Source organism: Nasonia vitripennis, chromosome 3 (genome assembly GCF_009193385.2).
Source record: "Nasonia vitripennis strain AsymCx chromosome 3, Nvit_psr_1.1, whole genome shotgun sequence".
NCBI lineage: Eukaryota > Metazoa > Arthropoda > Insecta > Hymenoptera > Pteromalidae > Nasonia > Nasonia vitripennis.
The window spans coordinates 17,628,992-17,643,012 of record NC_045759.1 but is presented as its reverse complement, the minus strand read 5'-3'; the positions used below and the strand labels follow the sequence as shown (position 1 = coordinate 17,643,012).

At 33.2% G+C, this 14,021-nt stretch overlaps 2 protein-coding genes and 1 pseudogene across 9 annotated transcripts; all 3 read right to left on the bottom strand.

The window, feature by feature from the left end:
* Positions 1 to 5,238: 5,238 nt before the first annotated feature.
* On the bottom strand, positions 5,239 to 10,358 carry LOC116416951 (annotated as a pseudogene).
* LOC116416924 (lipase 3-like) lies at positions 7,400 to 8,098 on the bottom strand. The gene has a single exon (XM_031927382.1). It carries the CDS (start codon positions 8,073 to 8,075, stop codon positions 7,797 to 7,799), a length of 279 nt encoding a protein of 92 aa, XP_031783242.1. The 5' UTR covers positions 8,076 to 8,098; the 3' UTR covers positions 7,400 to 7,796.
* Positions 10,359 to 10,862: 504 nt separating the features above from the next.
* On the bottom strand, positions 10,863 to 13,927 carry LOC100678182 (lipase member K). Of its 8 annotated transcripts, none has more exons than XM_032598178.1 (8): positions 13,525 to 13,676; positions 13,150 to 13,351; positions 12,797 to 12,917; positions 12,474 to 12,722; positions 12,223 to 12,372; positions 11,796 to 11,880; positions 11,564 to 11,706; positions 10,863 to 11,482 (listed from the first exon to the last, which is right to left on the bottom strand). In XM_032598178.1, the coding sequence occupies exons 4-8, from the start codon at positions 12,624 to 12,626 to the stop codon at positions 11,456 to 11,458; spliced, it is 558 nt and encodes a 185-aa protein (XP_032454069.1). In that variant the 5' UTR covers positions 12,627 to 12,722; positions 12,797 to 12,917; positions 13,150 to 13,351; positions 13,525 to 13,676; the 3' UTR covers positions 10,863 to 11,455. The 8 variants fall into 8 exon arrangements, with proteins under 8 accessions (XP_032454069.1, XP_032454070.1, XP_032454068.1 ...); XM_032598179.1 differs by having other exon boundaries at positions 12,797 to 12,896; XM_032598177.1 differs by lacking the exon at positions 12,797 to 12,917 and having other exon boundaries at positions 12,474 to 12,675; positions 13,525 to 13,672.
* Positions 13,928 to 14,021: the final 94 nt, after the last annotated feature.

Below are 14,021 nucleotides of genomic sequence, written 5' to 3'. Positions count from 1 at the left end.
AAATATCATATTGTGTTCGTTATTATTATCTACATTTGTGTAAAAATATTAAAAATTTTTTACATTTCCAGGCACCCGAAAGTAAATGTTTGCTTTTTGTGCAATTATGATAAATGGCAGTTTATCTAAGTTTGATAACTTTATTACAGATTTTTATAAGTTTTATAATCACGTCATGTAGTAAATAATTTAAGGATCTATTTTTTCATTTAATTCATATTCATCAAGATTTTTTAATTATATTGTGCACGACTCAAAGTGCACGATTATCTGCCCAACTTTCATGCATGAAAAAGGTCCTTTCATGGCCTTATAAAATCAAAAGCTATTGTTGACTTAAAGTGTTTAGTACAAGTTAGAGTCAAAGGCGCTAAAGAGCCTTCCAAAAATTATTATAAGTATACATAATTTCAGAACGATTCCTTCAAGTCTGCAACACATTTATATATAACTTATTAACTTACGTATTATAACATACATATAAGAACTTTATTGAATTTTTCCAATTTATATATAAAAGTTCTGCGTACATAGCTAAGTAATATTGACTAGTGTTTGTTTTGAAAATTCAAAGATTTAGTAGCAATTTCAATAAGACGATCGTTTAACAATGTTTTTACATTCATTGAAAAAATAAAATCTAAATAATCGAAATTATCACTTGGTACAGGTTCAATGGTAAAGACGTTTGGTAATTTTTTTGAGAATTCAATAAGTCCCTGTAAATATTAAATAATCAATAATAATAAAAAAATATTAAAATGCTTATGTATTTTTTCTGTAAGACAATCGTATATAAATATAGAATATGATACGTACCCGTGCTGGTATCAATATATCATGTTTACCATAAATCATAGCAACAGGTGCAACGATATTAGTCAAATTGTATGGTGGTGGTTCTGTTTGTTTGTAGACTTTAAAATTTTCAATCATACCATAATCAAACATTTTGAAATCACCTGTTAGTATATGAATGATACATTTAGAAAAACACATAGTAACCATCATCATATTATTGCCTCATGATTCAATTCTTCGGTAGCCTACTTAATTATTTTGGCATCTACTTTAATTGTCATAGTATATTACGATACGTGTGACATAAGTAGCCAATTATAGCACGGCGTATATTATCACACTCGCCCGAGCGCAGCGAGGGTGATAAAACGCCGTGCACTAATAGGCTGCTTATTTCACAAGTATCGTACACAATTGTATAGCACGGCTGCTTAAATCCGCCAAGTCACGACTATCCGTGATCTAAGCAGTCCATTATTGTACCGTGAGGTTAGCGCACGAGCGTAGTGAGTGTGATATATACAGTGCAATAATGGACTACTTAGGTCACAGATAGGCGTGACTTAAACGCGGATTTAAACTACACTGTGCTATAAAATTCTAAAATAATAATTTGAATGAAGTGGAGAAATGTTTGCATAGAAGCTCCAGCATGTTAACACATGTGGAAGGAAATTCTAAAATAGATGAAAACAAATCAAGGGGCTCGACAGCGCCGCGCTGGCAAGAAAAAGTACGAAGTACGATTTGTCCGGCCTAACCCTATATACTTTGAAATTGGGTTTTGGAATATGCTTTGTAAAAGATGTGGAATCTCCACAAAAAACCTTTTTTCAAAAGTGAAAACCTTGGCAAGAAAAAGACTAATAAACGTAGTGAAATCTCTAAATATTAAAATGTCAAGTAAATGTTTTTTGCTATACGCATTAAGATATCATTTTTTGGGAAAACTAATTTTAACTTTAATTTTATATCTTAATGCGTATAGCAAAAAACATTTACTTGACATTTTAATATTTAAAGATTTCACTACGTTTATTAGTCTTTTTCTTGCCAAGGTTTTCACTTTTGAAAAAAGGTTTTTTGGGAGATTTTTTATTTCTTCTATATTCCTCATTTTTTGAAAAGGTATTTTTCATTTCATAAAAGTGTTTGATACTTATCGTATTTACTTGTCCTGGATTATAACCAACAGTTCGATAGAAAAATTTTATGCATAACTGTTGATAAAGACTGTCATTGTTACAAAACCATTTAACTAATTTTGATGTAGTAGTCGTCAGTGGGAGAAATTTATAAATTTGTCCAATTTCCGAAAATGTCTATATTACAGCGCATTAATAGATTTTTATTCTGCATGTGTGTGTTATTCAAATATTAACAGAATAATAAAATCGCACAGATTGGGATGGGCAGGGCACGTAGCGAGAATGGGAGACAACCGTACGGCAGCGCGTGTCATGAAGGGCAGGCCGATGGTAGCGCGACCTCTAGGTAGACCTAGACGTAGATGGGAGGACAACGTAAAAGCGGATCTAGTAGAAATAGGACGGGTGGGTGTCGATCGGAGAGGTGCATCTTGGGTGGGGTTGACACAAGATAGGGCAGCGTGGAAGGCTGCGTAGATGAGGCGATGAACTTTCGAGTTCAAAATGCCACTTAAAAAAAAAAGTGTGTGTTTATTAATTATACAAAACTGAAGATAAAAAACCGCTGCCCATTCATTGGCACGTATCTTCCTCTAACTAAATTTATAAGTCCAATAAATAAAATATTGTTTAGGGGAAGCAAAAGGTTTGAGAAAAATCGGTTTTTACATTTTAGCTCTTTATTTGACAACCGCTATACGAATTCGGTTAAAATGTTAGCAGCAGATAGCTTTTTTTATGATGAATCACCAAATAAAATTTTGAAGCATTTAACTACATTGTTTTAAAGATATCAGAAATCAAAAAATTTTCAAAAAAAAAAATTGAAACATTGATATCTTAAGAACCATAGGGGTTTGGAAGCTGCGCAATGAATTTAGCCAAAACACATAAAATATCTACTTTTTTCAAAAATCTCAAGTGCAATAAAGCATTTTTACGTCCATAATCATTTTGATTTATCACTGAACAAATAAATAGTCAAATCACTTGTAATTTAAATGGGATATATTTTGACACGTGATCCATCGACATGATTTTTTCGTAAGGTTATGATGTTTAGTTTCAGAGATATGAATTTTAAAAAAATCACCTTTTTCATTTTATCCGCCGAACAAAGCGGTCGATCCCGATGACCAAACGAGGAAAAGTAGGTATTTTTTATTCTCTTTCAAATGCATTATAGCTGAATTGTTTGTAACAAATAGTTAAGAAAATAAAAAATAACTGTTTTTCCTAAATTCAGAATCCAAAAATAGATATGCATGTAAAATTTTATTGATATTGACGAAGTAGTTCCAGACATATTAGGATATACACACACACACACACATCCATACGGACATTTTCTAAAAACAATTGATTTGAACTTATAACACACCATAAAATATGTTCTAGAAGTTTTGACGGAACTAACAATTTTACTATTACAAAGTTTCCTCTATAGAAGGAAACAAAAATCATTACTGTATAATCCCTTTTAAATTACAGGAAATATATTCACCTTGATAATATCGGCGTAATCAACTAGAAAATTTACTAATATATTGGAGTTTTTGTACCAAAATTCTACTGGTGACAAACTTATGACTAATTTCATTTTGTTATTATATTCAGGTTTTTCTGACAGAAGAATATAACTAATCGTCGTGCCCATTGAATGTCCAACGTATATCATTTGCTGTTGATTTGTTAGTTGCAAAATATAGTCAATAGCTACTGTTACGTTATATAAAGCAATTTCGTGAAAACTATAAAGAGCATGATATTAAAATATACATACTTTTTCAATATTATAATTATACACATACTAGAAGCTTATCACTGAATTTTTTAAAATTATAATAAAAGTATTACCTATAACGCCAGAAATCGTCATCGTAGTCTGGGGAAAGACTAACATGCTTACGCGAATAAGTTTTACCATATAAACAAACAACAGTTAAACTCATGTTTAAAATTCATAAGAAATCATAATGTCATAGGTTGCACTTCAAAAATACAAAATCATCTCTATATTTGTTTAAATTATTCTTGTATTATGTGATAATGTATACAATACGGCGTGCAAATTAAAAGTTATTCTGTTAGAAAACTAAAAAGCATTTATAACATATAATTCACTAAAAGATTGTCAGGATTTTGTTAAAGTTTTTTTAACTGTATTTCTCAGAATTTCGATAACACGATCGTTTAATAATGTTTTTAGATCGCGTGCAAGTATAAAATCTAAATGATTAAATTTTTTATCCGGCACCTCTTCAATGATAAAAACGTTTGGTAGTTTTTTAGACAATTGAATTACACCCCGAAAAAACGATAAAAAATTTAAGATGCACTTTATTTAATATTTTCATTTATGTTATTATGTAATTATAAAACGCATATTTATACGAGAAAAATTCAAATAGCGTAAATAATATATGCAAGTATGATACATACTCCTGGCGGTATCAGTGTATCTCCTCTACCATAAAATATAGCAATCGGTGCAACGATATTACTCAAATTGTATAGCGGTGGATATTTTTGTTTGTAGATTTTAAAATTTTCAATTATTCCATAATCAAACATTTTGAAATGACCTGTAAACAATAGTGAGACTAATAATAAAATTAACTTTATAAAACTGTTATTACTTCGGTGCGCTGAAGTAGATTAAATGCTATTCCTGAATGATTGAAAAGTTGCCTATAGAAAGGCGTGGAAATCAAACGTCTATTTTATAGTGTAAAAGTTGTAATGAATCTTATGCTATACAGTACCTGATTTCATAACTTGACAGTAGTGATCAACTGTTTGCGCAGAGATCCCTGAAGGGATGTACCTCAATACATGTGAAATAAGTGACTATAGGATTAATAAAGATATATTTTTATATTATTTATAGTTTATGCGTTAATACTCAATAATTAACTTAGTAGAATGAATGATGATTTATTTCCATTTGGATGTTTTTTTATTTTTTTATACTAACCGTATTTACTTGTTCTGGATTATAACTCTCAGTAAAGGTTAAAAGTTTTATGCATACATTTTGAAAAGGACTATCATTCCCGCACATCTTTCTTCCATATTCTGCCACAGACGTCGTCATTGGCAGAATTTCATAAATTTTACTATTCTCTAAAATACTCTAAAATGATATTACATATAATTTAGTAAGTAATTTCATTGTATAGACTTACAAAGATAACTTTCAATAAGCTAAATTTGATTGAATTTTTTAGTTTGGTAATTTTGTCACAATAATTTTCATATATTTATATCAACTCAACGTTACTCTGATGATATCATCATAATCTAATAAAACATTAATTAATTTATTTGATCTGTTGTTCCAAATTGCTGCAGGTGACAAACTGATGACTAGTTTAATTTTATCATTGTATTCAGGCTTTTCAGACAAAAGAACATAACTTATTGTCGTACCCATCGAATAGCCGATGTATATAATTTGACCTTGATTTGTCAGTTGTAAAATATAGTCAATAGCTGCTGTTACATCATATAGAGCTATTTCGTGAAAGCTATACGTGAGGCAGATATTAGAATATATAGACTTCCTCAATACTATTATATATGTAAATGTTTAAAAGTTATAATAAAAGAATTACCTATAACGCCAGTAATCTATCTTCATCAAAATCTGGGGAAAGACTTACATGCTTGCGCGAGTAAGTATTACCACGGGCATTGCCAAACCAAACGTCAAATCCCACATCAGCCAACATATAAGCTTAAAACAAATTTATATATATATATTTTTTTTTTTAAATGGCATTTGGAACTCGAAAGTTCATCGCCTCATCTACGCAAGCCTTCCACGCTGCCCTATCTTGTGTCAACCCCACCCAAGATGCACCTCTCCGATCGACACCCACCCGTCCTATTTCTACTAGATCCGCTTTTACGTTGTCCTCCCATCTACGTCTAGGTCTACCTAGAGGTCGCGTTACCATCGGCCTGCCCTTCATGACACGCGCTGCCGTACGGTCGTCTCCCATTCTCGCTACGTGCCCTGCCCATCCCAATCTGCGCGATTTTATTATTCTGTTAATATTTGGTGACGCGTACAGATTGTGTAACTCATCATTGTGTAGTCTCCTCCATTCCCCGGTTTCCTCATCTTTCTTCGGCCCGTATATTTTTCGCAAGACTTTATTTTCATACTTTTGTGACTATAGTATTTAAAAATGGTTTAATTAAAATAAATCTATTGAATAATACATTTTTCGATACAGTGTGCGTAAAATGCACTTATGCGCGAAAATCAGTACATGCGTAAGAAAAAATATGGTATGCACCAAGGGCTAAGCGGGCTTTTTGGCATTGTGTGGTTGCAGTACTCGTCTGCAGCTCGTAAACGCCTTGGCTCGTGCTGCAAACTCCACACTCGGCCTAAAAAAAACAATTTACGCCCTTGGTACACAATATACTATTATTTTAAGTATTTTATGTAACACGCGAAAGATTTTCGCGGTTTTCGTACCTATTAATAGGGACTAAAGTGACTCTTTTTTGATCGGCGGGCAAAAAAGTTATTTTAGCGGGCAATAAAAACCTTTATTGACCGCATATTCAAACAGCGGGCAATTATGGCCTTTATTGCCCGCAAAATTTTTTTTTGTAATCTAAAAAAAAAGTTGATTTTGATAAATTTGCATGATTTATTATTAAATAAAAAATGTACAAACTGTTATGTTCTTGAACAATATATAATTTATAACTAAATATAAATTAACATTGTCGAAATTTCTTATTTTTTTCATTAAAACCCTTTACATAATACTTTATTTCATTTTTCTCCAATTTTCTCATTATAAATTCGGTACTGTTAAAATCAATTATTTATTTACAAAAAAAAAACAAAAATGAATTTGACTTTTATATAATGTTTGAACAAGACAAGAGCACGGTTGCCGTGTCAAAAAATAGTCACATCAGTCCCTCTTAACACGTACGAAAAAACGCGAAAATACGTCCGCGCGTTACATAAAATATGGTGTGCACCAAGGGCTAAGTGGGCTTTTTTAGGCCAGTTTACGCCCTTGATACACAATATACTATTTTTAATTTATATATGTTTAGGATTACTTTTTAAGTTTTATTGACCTTAAAAAAGGTTTCTTTGGCATGAAAAAGTATGTTAGCACTTCTGTACTACAAGTCTAGTCCTTGTCTGCATACTGACCTTATCAGTATACAGATTAAAATTAAATAGGTTGCTTGTATAACAATAGAGTAATTACTTCTGTATGTTATTTGTTACATTTTGTTGTTTAGACTGATTTTCGATTTTTGTAGTTGTTATGTAATAAACAATATGTTTCAAGGCATCAGTTTATATTATACGTAAATTTGATATTCTTCGATCAAAATTCAGGTATCTTACTGCATCTTTCGATTGACACCTTCAAACCCGAACGAATTCATGGTTTAAAGATTATTTTTTACGGATTTTATAATTTTTCTTGCGGTTCAGGAGTAAAGATTTAATCATTGAATGTATAAGCTTGCCACATCCGAACGATGATATCGCTTTCATATACACGTCCATTGGGTGCCAATTAACCGTTTGTATGGGCATCCTTATTTACATTATCATACAGTATGTCATGAACTTGATCACGTAAACTCACGAAGTTTAAGTTTTTAATGTTTCCAAGTGGACTTAAAAATGTTCCGCACAACGTTTTTCCAAGTTCAGTAGCGCAAATATCTTTTCCTACGATTTGATTAACTTTTGACAGCGGAAGTACTTGATAGATTTGCTTTGCCGCGGAAAGTGCCTGTAAATCATAAAAAAATCAGAGTTTCACCAGCAAAGGTACGAGTGTACTTGAATTATGCATTATTATTATCACCAGATATGTTTACCTCTACTGCTGGTACAAGGGCTAAAAGCGTGTTTACAAGGGGTTTGAATGGAGGTGTAAAGTAAGCAACTGGAGCAATATGAATGGCTATATTTATCTTATCATTATACTCAGGTTTTTCAGACAAAAGCATAAAGCCTAATGTCGTTCCCACGGAATATCCTATGTAACTCACTTTCTTTTGACCAGTTTTTTCAAACACTACATCAATGAATTTGGGTACATCAATGAGAGCTATCTCGTCCATGCTATTATTTTACAAATAAACAAATAAACAATTACTTCTTTAGAATTCTCATATATTTCATATAAGACACTCGAGGTAAATAAATACCTATAAATGGATAAGGGCTTTTTACCTGCATTTCCAAAATTTTAAATTATTTCCTCGAGCTGAATACTTGACATGACGTTTCGAATAAGTTGTACCTCGGCAATTCCCTAACCAAACACCATAGCCCGTATCCGCCTATAAAAATGCTATAAATAGACAAATAAATTTGTTTTAAAGTATAATAAAATATTTTAAATTTTCTATTAAACTAGTATGTGCCATCTGGAAAAATGAAACAATACCCGAAAATTGGAAGGAATCTATCATTATACCGATTTTTAAAAAGGGGGGTAAGACAGACTGCAATAACTATAGGGGTATTTCACTTTTAGCAACGTGCTACAAAGTTCTGTCAAACGTAATACAAGCTAGACTCACTCCATTCGCGGAAGATATAGTAGGAGATTATCAGTGCGGATTTCGGCGCAACAGATCGACGAGCGATCAAATGTTTACCATAAGACAGTTGTTAGAGAAAAAGTGGGAATTTTGCGAAACCATACACCAACTATTTATAGATTTTAAAAAAGCGTACGACTCTATTAAGCGAAGCAAAATGTATCAAATTCTAGTACTTCTCGGTGTACCGAAAAAACTCGTGAGATTAATTCAAATATGTCTGAACGGAAGCACGGGAAAGGTCCGAGTAGGCGGTAATGTATCAGAACCCTTCATGATACGCGATGGATTAAAACAAGGGGATGGGCTCTCTACGGTGCTGTTCAACTTAACGTTAGAGTATGCCGTTAGAAAAATGCAGGTTAGCCAGATGGGCGCAACGCTTAATGGAACAACGCAGATACTAGGCTACGCAGATGATTTGGATATACTGGGGGATTGTAGGGAAACGGTCGCAAGAAACGCGGAAATCCTCATAAAAGCGGTGGAGTATACAGGGTTAGAAGTGAGTGAATCAAAAACAAAGTACATGATTGTGGATAAGCTAGGCATCTGCAGAGGGGAGGAAGATCTCAGAGTTGGGAATTTTACTTTTGAAAAGGTTAGCGAATTCAGGTATCTGGGTACGACCATAAATGATAGAAACGAGATTAATGTCGAAATAAATAAGAGACTCCATTCGGGTAATGCTTGCTTCTACGCCGTGAGTAATTTACTTAAGTCGAGGCTGTTGTCTAAAAACGTTAAAATAAGAATATACAGGACAATAATACTGCCGGTGGTTCTGTACGGGTGCGAAACGTGGGCTCTCACTAAGCTGGCGGACAACCGTTTTAGGGTATATGAAAATAAAGTCTTGCAAAAAATATACGGGCCGAAGAAAGATGAGCAAACCGGGGAATGGAGGAGACTACACAATGATGAGTTACACAATCTATACGCGTCACCAAATATTAACAGAATAATAAAATCGCGCAGATTGGGATGGGCAGGGCACGTAGCGAGAATGGGAGACGACCGTACGGCAGCGCGTGTCATGTAGGGCAGGCCGATGGTAACGCGACCTCTAGGTAGACCTAGACGTAGATGGGAGGACAACGTAAAAGCGGATCTAGTAGGAATAGGACGGGTGGGTGTCGATCGGAGAGGTGCATCTTGGGTGGGGTTGACACAAGATAGGGCAGCGTGGAAGGCTTGCGTAGATGAGGCGATGAATTTTCGAGTTCCAAATGCCATGTAAAAAAAAAAATTATATTTTCTATTCTATTACTAAAACCGTATAAAAATTAAGTTAAACAGACATATTATACGACCAATCTAATTTGGGCATATTTATGAAGACTATTATTAAATTACGTCGTTGCACACAAGAAAATCCAAAATTGCTAACATTACTTACTTAAATCATGTGCTGGACCCATGAGAATCCACGAATCAGAAGATCCCAATAAGCCATGTTGCATAAAAACAACGGGCTTCCCCATCATTTCTTAATTCGATGGACTTCCAGGTATTCGATGGATGCGAATTTTGTATCCATCAACTCTTTTCAAAGTGTGTTCCTCTGCCGGATATCCATAAGCATTGACGAGTGCTACCTTTTCTCAATTTCAAAAAGAATTTCACGTACACCATAATACATATTCATCGTATACTTTTACTCACAAAGTCAACAGCTTTATCGTCATCAGCTACCGAATTGAATAGTTTTCCTTTTAGCCTGTTCCGGCTTCTTTCATATCTTTCTCGATCAAATTTTTCGGGTGCTGATTCGATGCGACGTAACGAAACTTCCATGACGTATGCGAGAACCAATAATAATATAATCCGAAGCTTTATGTTAACTATGCAATAATAGACTATTTAAGTTAATTGACGTGCGTAACATGAGTGCGGATTCGAAATATACTGTGCTATAAACTAATTGATACGATTTTAACTTGAAAATCATAGCTTTAATATGATTTTTAAGCACTCGCGGTATAAAATACGATTCGTTACTGATGCTTAAGGTTATTTTTACCTTATGTGACGTTTTTTGCACGAGCTCAGCGAATGATTACCTTTCACACCCGTATCAAAATATACTATTCCAATTTTGTAAGTCTATAAAAATAATCCTAGTCTATTATACTTCTTGAGTGATTTTAATGAAGTCTACTTCGCAATTGTCATACGAATGAAGTTATATATAAGCAAGTCGACAGGAGAAGAGCTTTAATCATTCGAGACAAAGTATGAGAAATAAACTTTAATTACTAGAAAAAAGTACAGAAAAAGAGCTTGAATCGCAAAACAGAGTACAGGAAAAGAGCTTTATTAAAAAAAATTGTTTGCAATGCATGCTGGAGTATACAGTTGTCGCATTTAGGCCACTGTTATTGATGAGCATCCGCATATCAACAAACAGCAGTTAAACTCATGTTTAAAATTCATAAGAAATCATAATGTCATAGGTTGCACTTCAAAAATTCAAAATCATCTCTATATTTGTTTAAATTATTCTTGGATTATGTGACAAGGTATACAATACGGCGTACAAATCAAAAGTTATTCTGTTAGAAAACTAAAAAGCATTTATAACATATAATTCACTAAAAGATTGTCAGGATTTTGTTAAAGTTTTTTTAACTGTATTTCTCAGAATTTGGATAACACGATCGTTTAATCATGTTTTTAGATCGCGTGCAAGTATAAAATCTAAATGATTAAATTTTTTATTCGGCACTGCTTCAATGATAAAAACGTTTGGTAGTTTTTTAGATAATTAAATTAAGAATTATGTGCTATGACTTTTAATACTTTGGGATAAACCGTATCTGTAGCACTGTTAGCCCACATGAAGTCCATATGATTATAATCACTAGGAGCCTTTTCAAACGCTACGACATTTTTCAATTTGTTTTTAATTTTAATTTATCCTAAAAAATGAATTTAATTTGAAGAGTAACTTTATATATAATAATTACATCGATTAAAAAATATTTGTTGAGTATACATACGGTGACATTAACAAACACGTCTATCTCAGAGTAAAATATAGCTTGCCGGGATGTAACTTTTGATAGATTATAAAGCGATGGTCTACTGGAACCATACTTTGAAGGATTAGCCGATGTCCCAAAATATAATTTTGCGAACCTTCCTACAAGATGGTAAAGTAATAAGTTATTTTACATAAGATGCCAATTTTCATACAGTTAATATTGTAGAATTTGCAATAACATTACTGACCGTTTTTAATTATTTGGTGATAATGGACCAGTGTATTAATCGATGCACCTGCAGGAACGTAAGCAAGTATCTCTGGAAGCGCAGTCTGCATAAAACAGAAGTCATAAAAATAATTGAATGTGCAAGATGCCCGTAGGCACGGTAAATTCGCCTTCTATATGGGACACATGTGAACTAAAGCGATACTGCATCTTTCGATTGACAAACCCGAACGAATTCATGGTTTAAAGATTATTTTTTACGGATTTTATAACTTTTCTTTCGGTTCAGGAGTAAAGATTTAATCATTGAATGTATAAGCTTGCCACATCCAAACGATGATATCGCTTTCATATACACGTCCATTGGGTGCCAATTAACCGTTTGTATGGGCATCCTTATTTACATTATCATACAGTATGTCATGAACTTGATCACGTAAACTCACGAAGTTTAAGTTTTTAATGTTTCCAAGTGGACTTAAAAATGTTCCGCACAATGTTTTTCCAAGTTCAGTAGTGCAAATATCTTTTCCTACGATTTGATTAACTTTTGACAGCGGAAGTACTTGATAGATTTGCATTGCGGCAGAAAGTTTCTATAAATGTCGTAAAATAATTGTACTACATTCTGAATCTATATCTTGGTATGCTTGAATAAAGTATTAGCATAATTATTGATATTTTTAAATTTCCTCACCTCTGCTACTGGTGCAAGGGCTAAATATGATTTTATAAATGGCCTAAATGGAGGTGTTACGAAAACAACTGGAGCAATATGAACGGCTACATTTATCTTATCACTATACTCAGGTTTTTCAGACAAAAGCATGAAAAGTAATGTCATTCCCATGGAGTATATCCAATATAACTGAGTTTCTGTTGACTGGTTTTTTCTAACACTACATCGATAAATTTAGGCACATCAATGAGTGCCAATTCGTCTATGCTATTATTTTATGAATAAACGATAAAAAACGTATTACTCTTATATGATTCTGTTTCATTTACTTTTCTTTTTACCTGAAGTTCCAAAATTTTAAACTACTTCCTCGAGCTGAATATTTGACATGCCGCTTTGAATAAGCGGTACCTCGGCAATTTTCTAACCTAACGTCATAACCTGCATCCACCAAAAGGAATGCTATTTACAACAAAAAATTGGTTCCAAAGCAATAAAATACCTTTAGTTGGTTAAATGGCGAGTTTTATCAACTCACATAGGGTTAGAGGAAAAAACTTTAAAATATAATCGTTAAGCGTGTTGCGTAATAAAAATGCAACACCAAAGCGTTTAGCTATTGTATTACATAATTATTTTATTAACTATAACAGAAAATCGTTATAAAGTATAACGAGATCTTAACATTACTTACTGAGGGCTTGTTTAGGCCCAAGAACCACTTTAAAATCCGAATCTCCAAAAAGACCATGTTGGAAATAAACTATCGGTTTTCCAGCAGCTTTGGGGCTCGATGAGCTTCCGGTAATTCGGTGCAATTTTAAGATGTATCCATCATCTGTTTGTACATCATACTCTTCTGCTGTGTATTCATCGTATTGTTCAACAAGTCCAATCTATCGTTATTCATGAAAAAAAGTTATTTCTATGCGCTCTCTGCCAAGACTTCATGTGATATGAATATAAAAATATTACTATTTTAATTTGATCACTTTAGAAGAATTATATTGCTATAATATCTGGCGTATATTTAATATAACACGGTGTTGAGCATAAATAATCTACTTACAAAGTCAAGCACTGCGAATTCCCCTGAGCGTGCCTGGCGTTCTTCTTCTGTTCGCACTCGTGTGATATTTGTATCAGTAGCATCGAAAAACTGCCTTATTAGTTCTAACATCGCAAATATTTCCGTCGAACATAGAATTACACATATTGAAATTGCTATGCTCCGAATCATTTTTTTAATTCACGAGTCAATCTTTAGGGTACCTTTACGTGATGTCTAGCATTAAGAACGGTGGAATGTTGTGAAACACAAATAATTATTATAATAATTGCTTTAATGCACTTTGGAGGAGGCATTGGAACAGCTCGATTCGCAGAGAGCTACAGTTTCGATGTTTGTATCCATGCACTGCCGCAAACTTCTCTGTAAGGTTTCAAAGCGAAACTAGAGATGAGGGAAAACTGAAAGGGAGAAGGAATAAGCGAAACACATTGACTTTTTCTCCCTTTCTTTACCGTATAGTCTTTTGAGATTTAGCACTGATTAATTATCAAGCT

Excerpts from the sequence above, each read along its gene's own strand:
- LOC116416924 (XM_031927382.1), bottom strand. The coding sequence starts at position 8,075 with ATGGACGAGATAGCTCTCATTGATGTACCCAAATTCATTGATGTAGTG.
- LOC100678182 (XM_031927933.2), bottom strand. The coding sequence starts at position 13,695 with ATGATTCGGAGCATAGCAATTTCAATATGTGTAATTCTATGTTCGACG. Across the intron at positions 13,352-13,524 it reads AATTCGCAGTGCTTGACTTT|ATTGGACTTGTTGAACAATA; the intron begins GTAAGTAGATTA and ends GAATAACGATAG. Across the intron at positions 12,918-13,149 it reads TGGGCCTAAACAAGCCCTCA|CATTCCTTTTGGTGGATGCA; the intron begins GTAAGTAATGTT and ends TGTTGTAAATAG.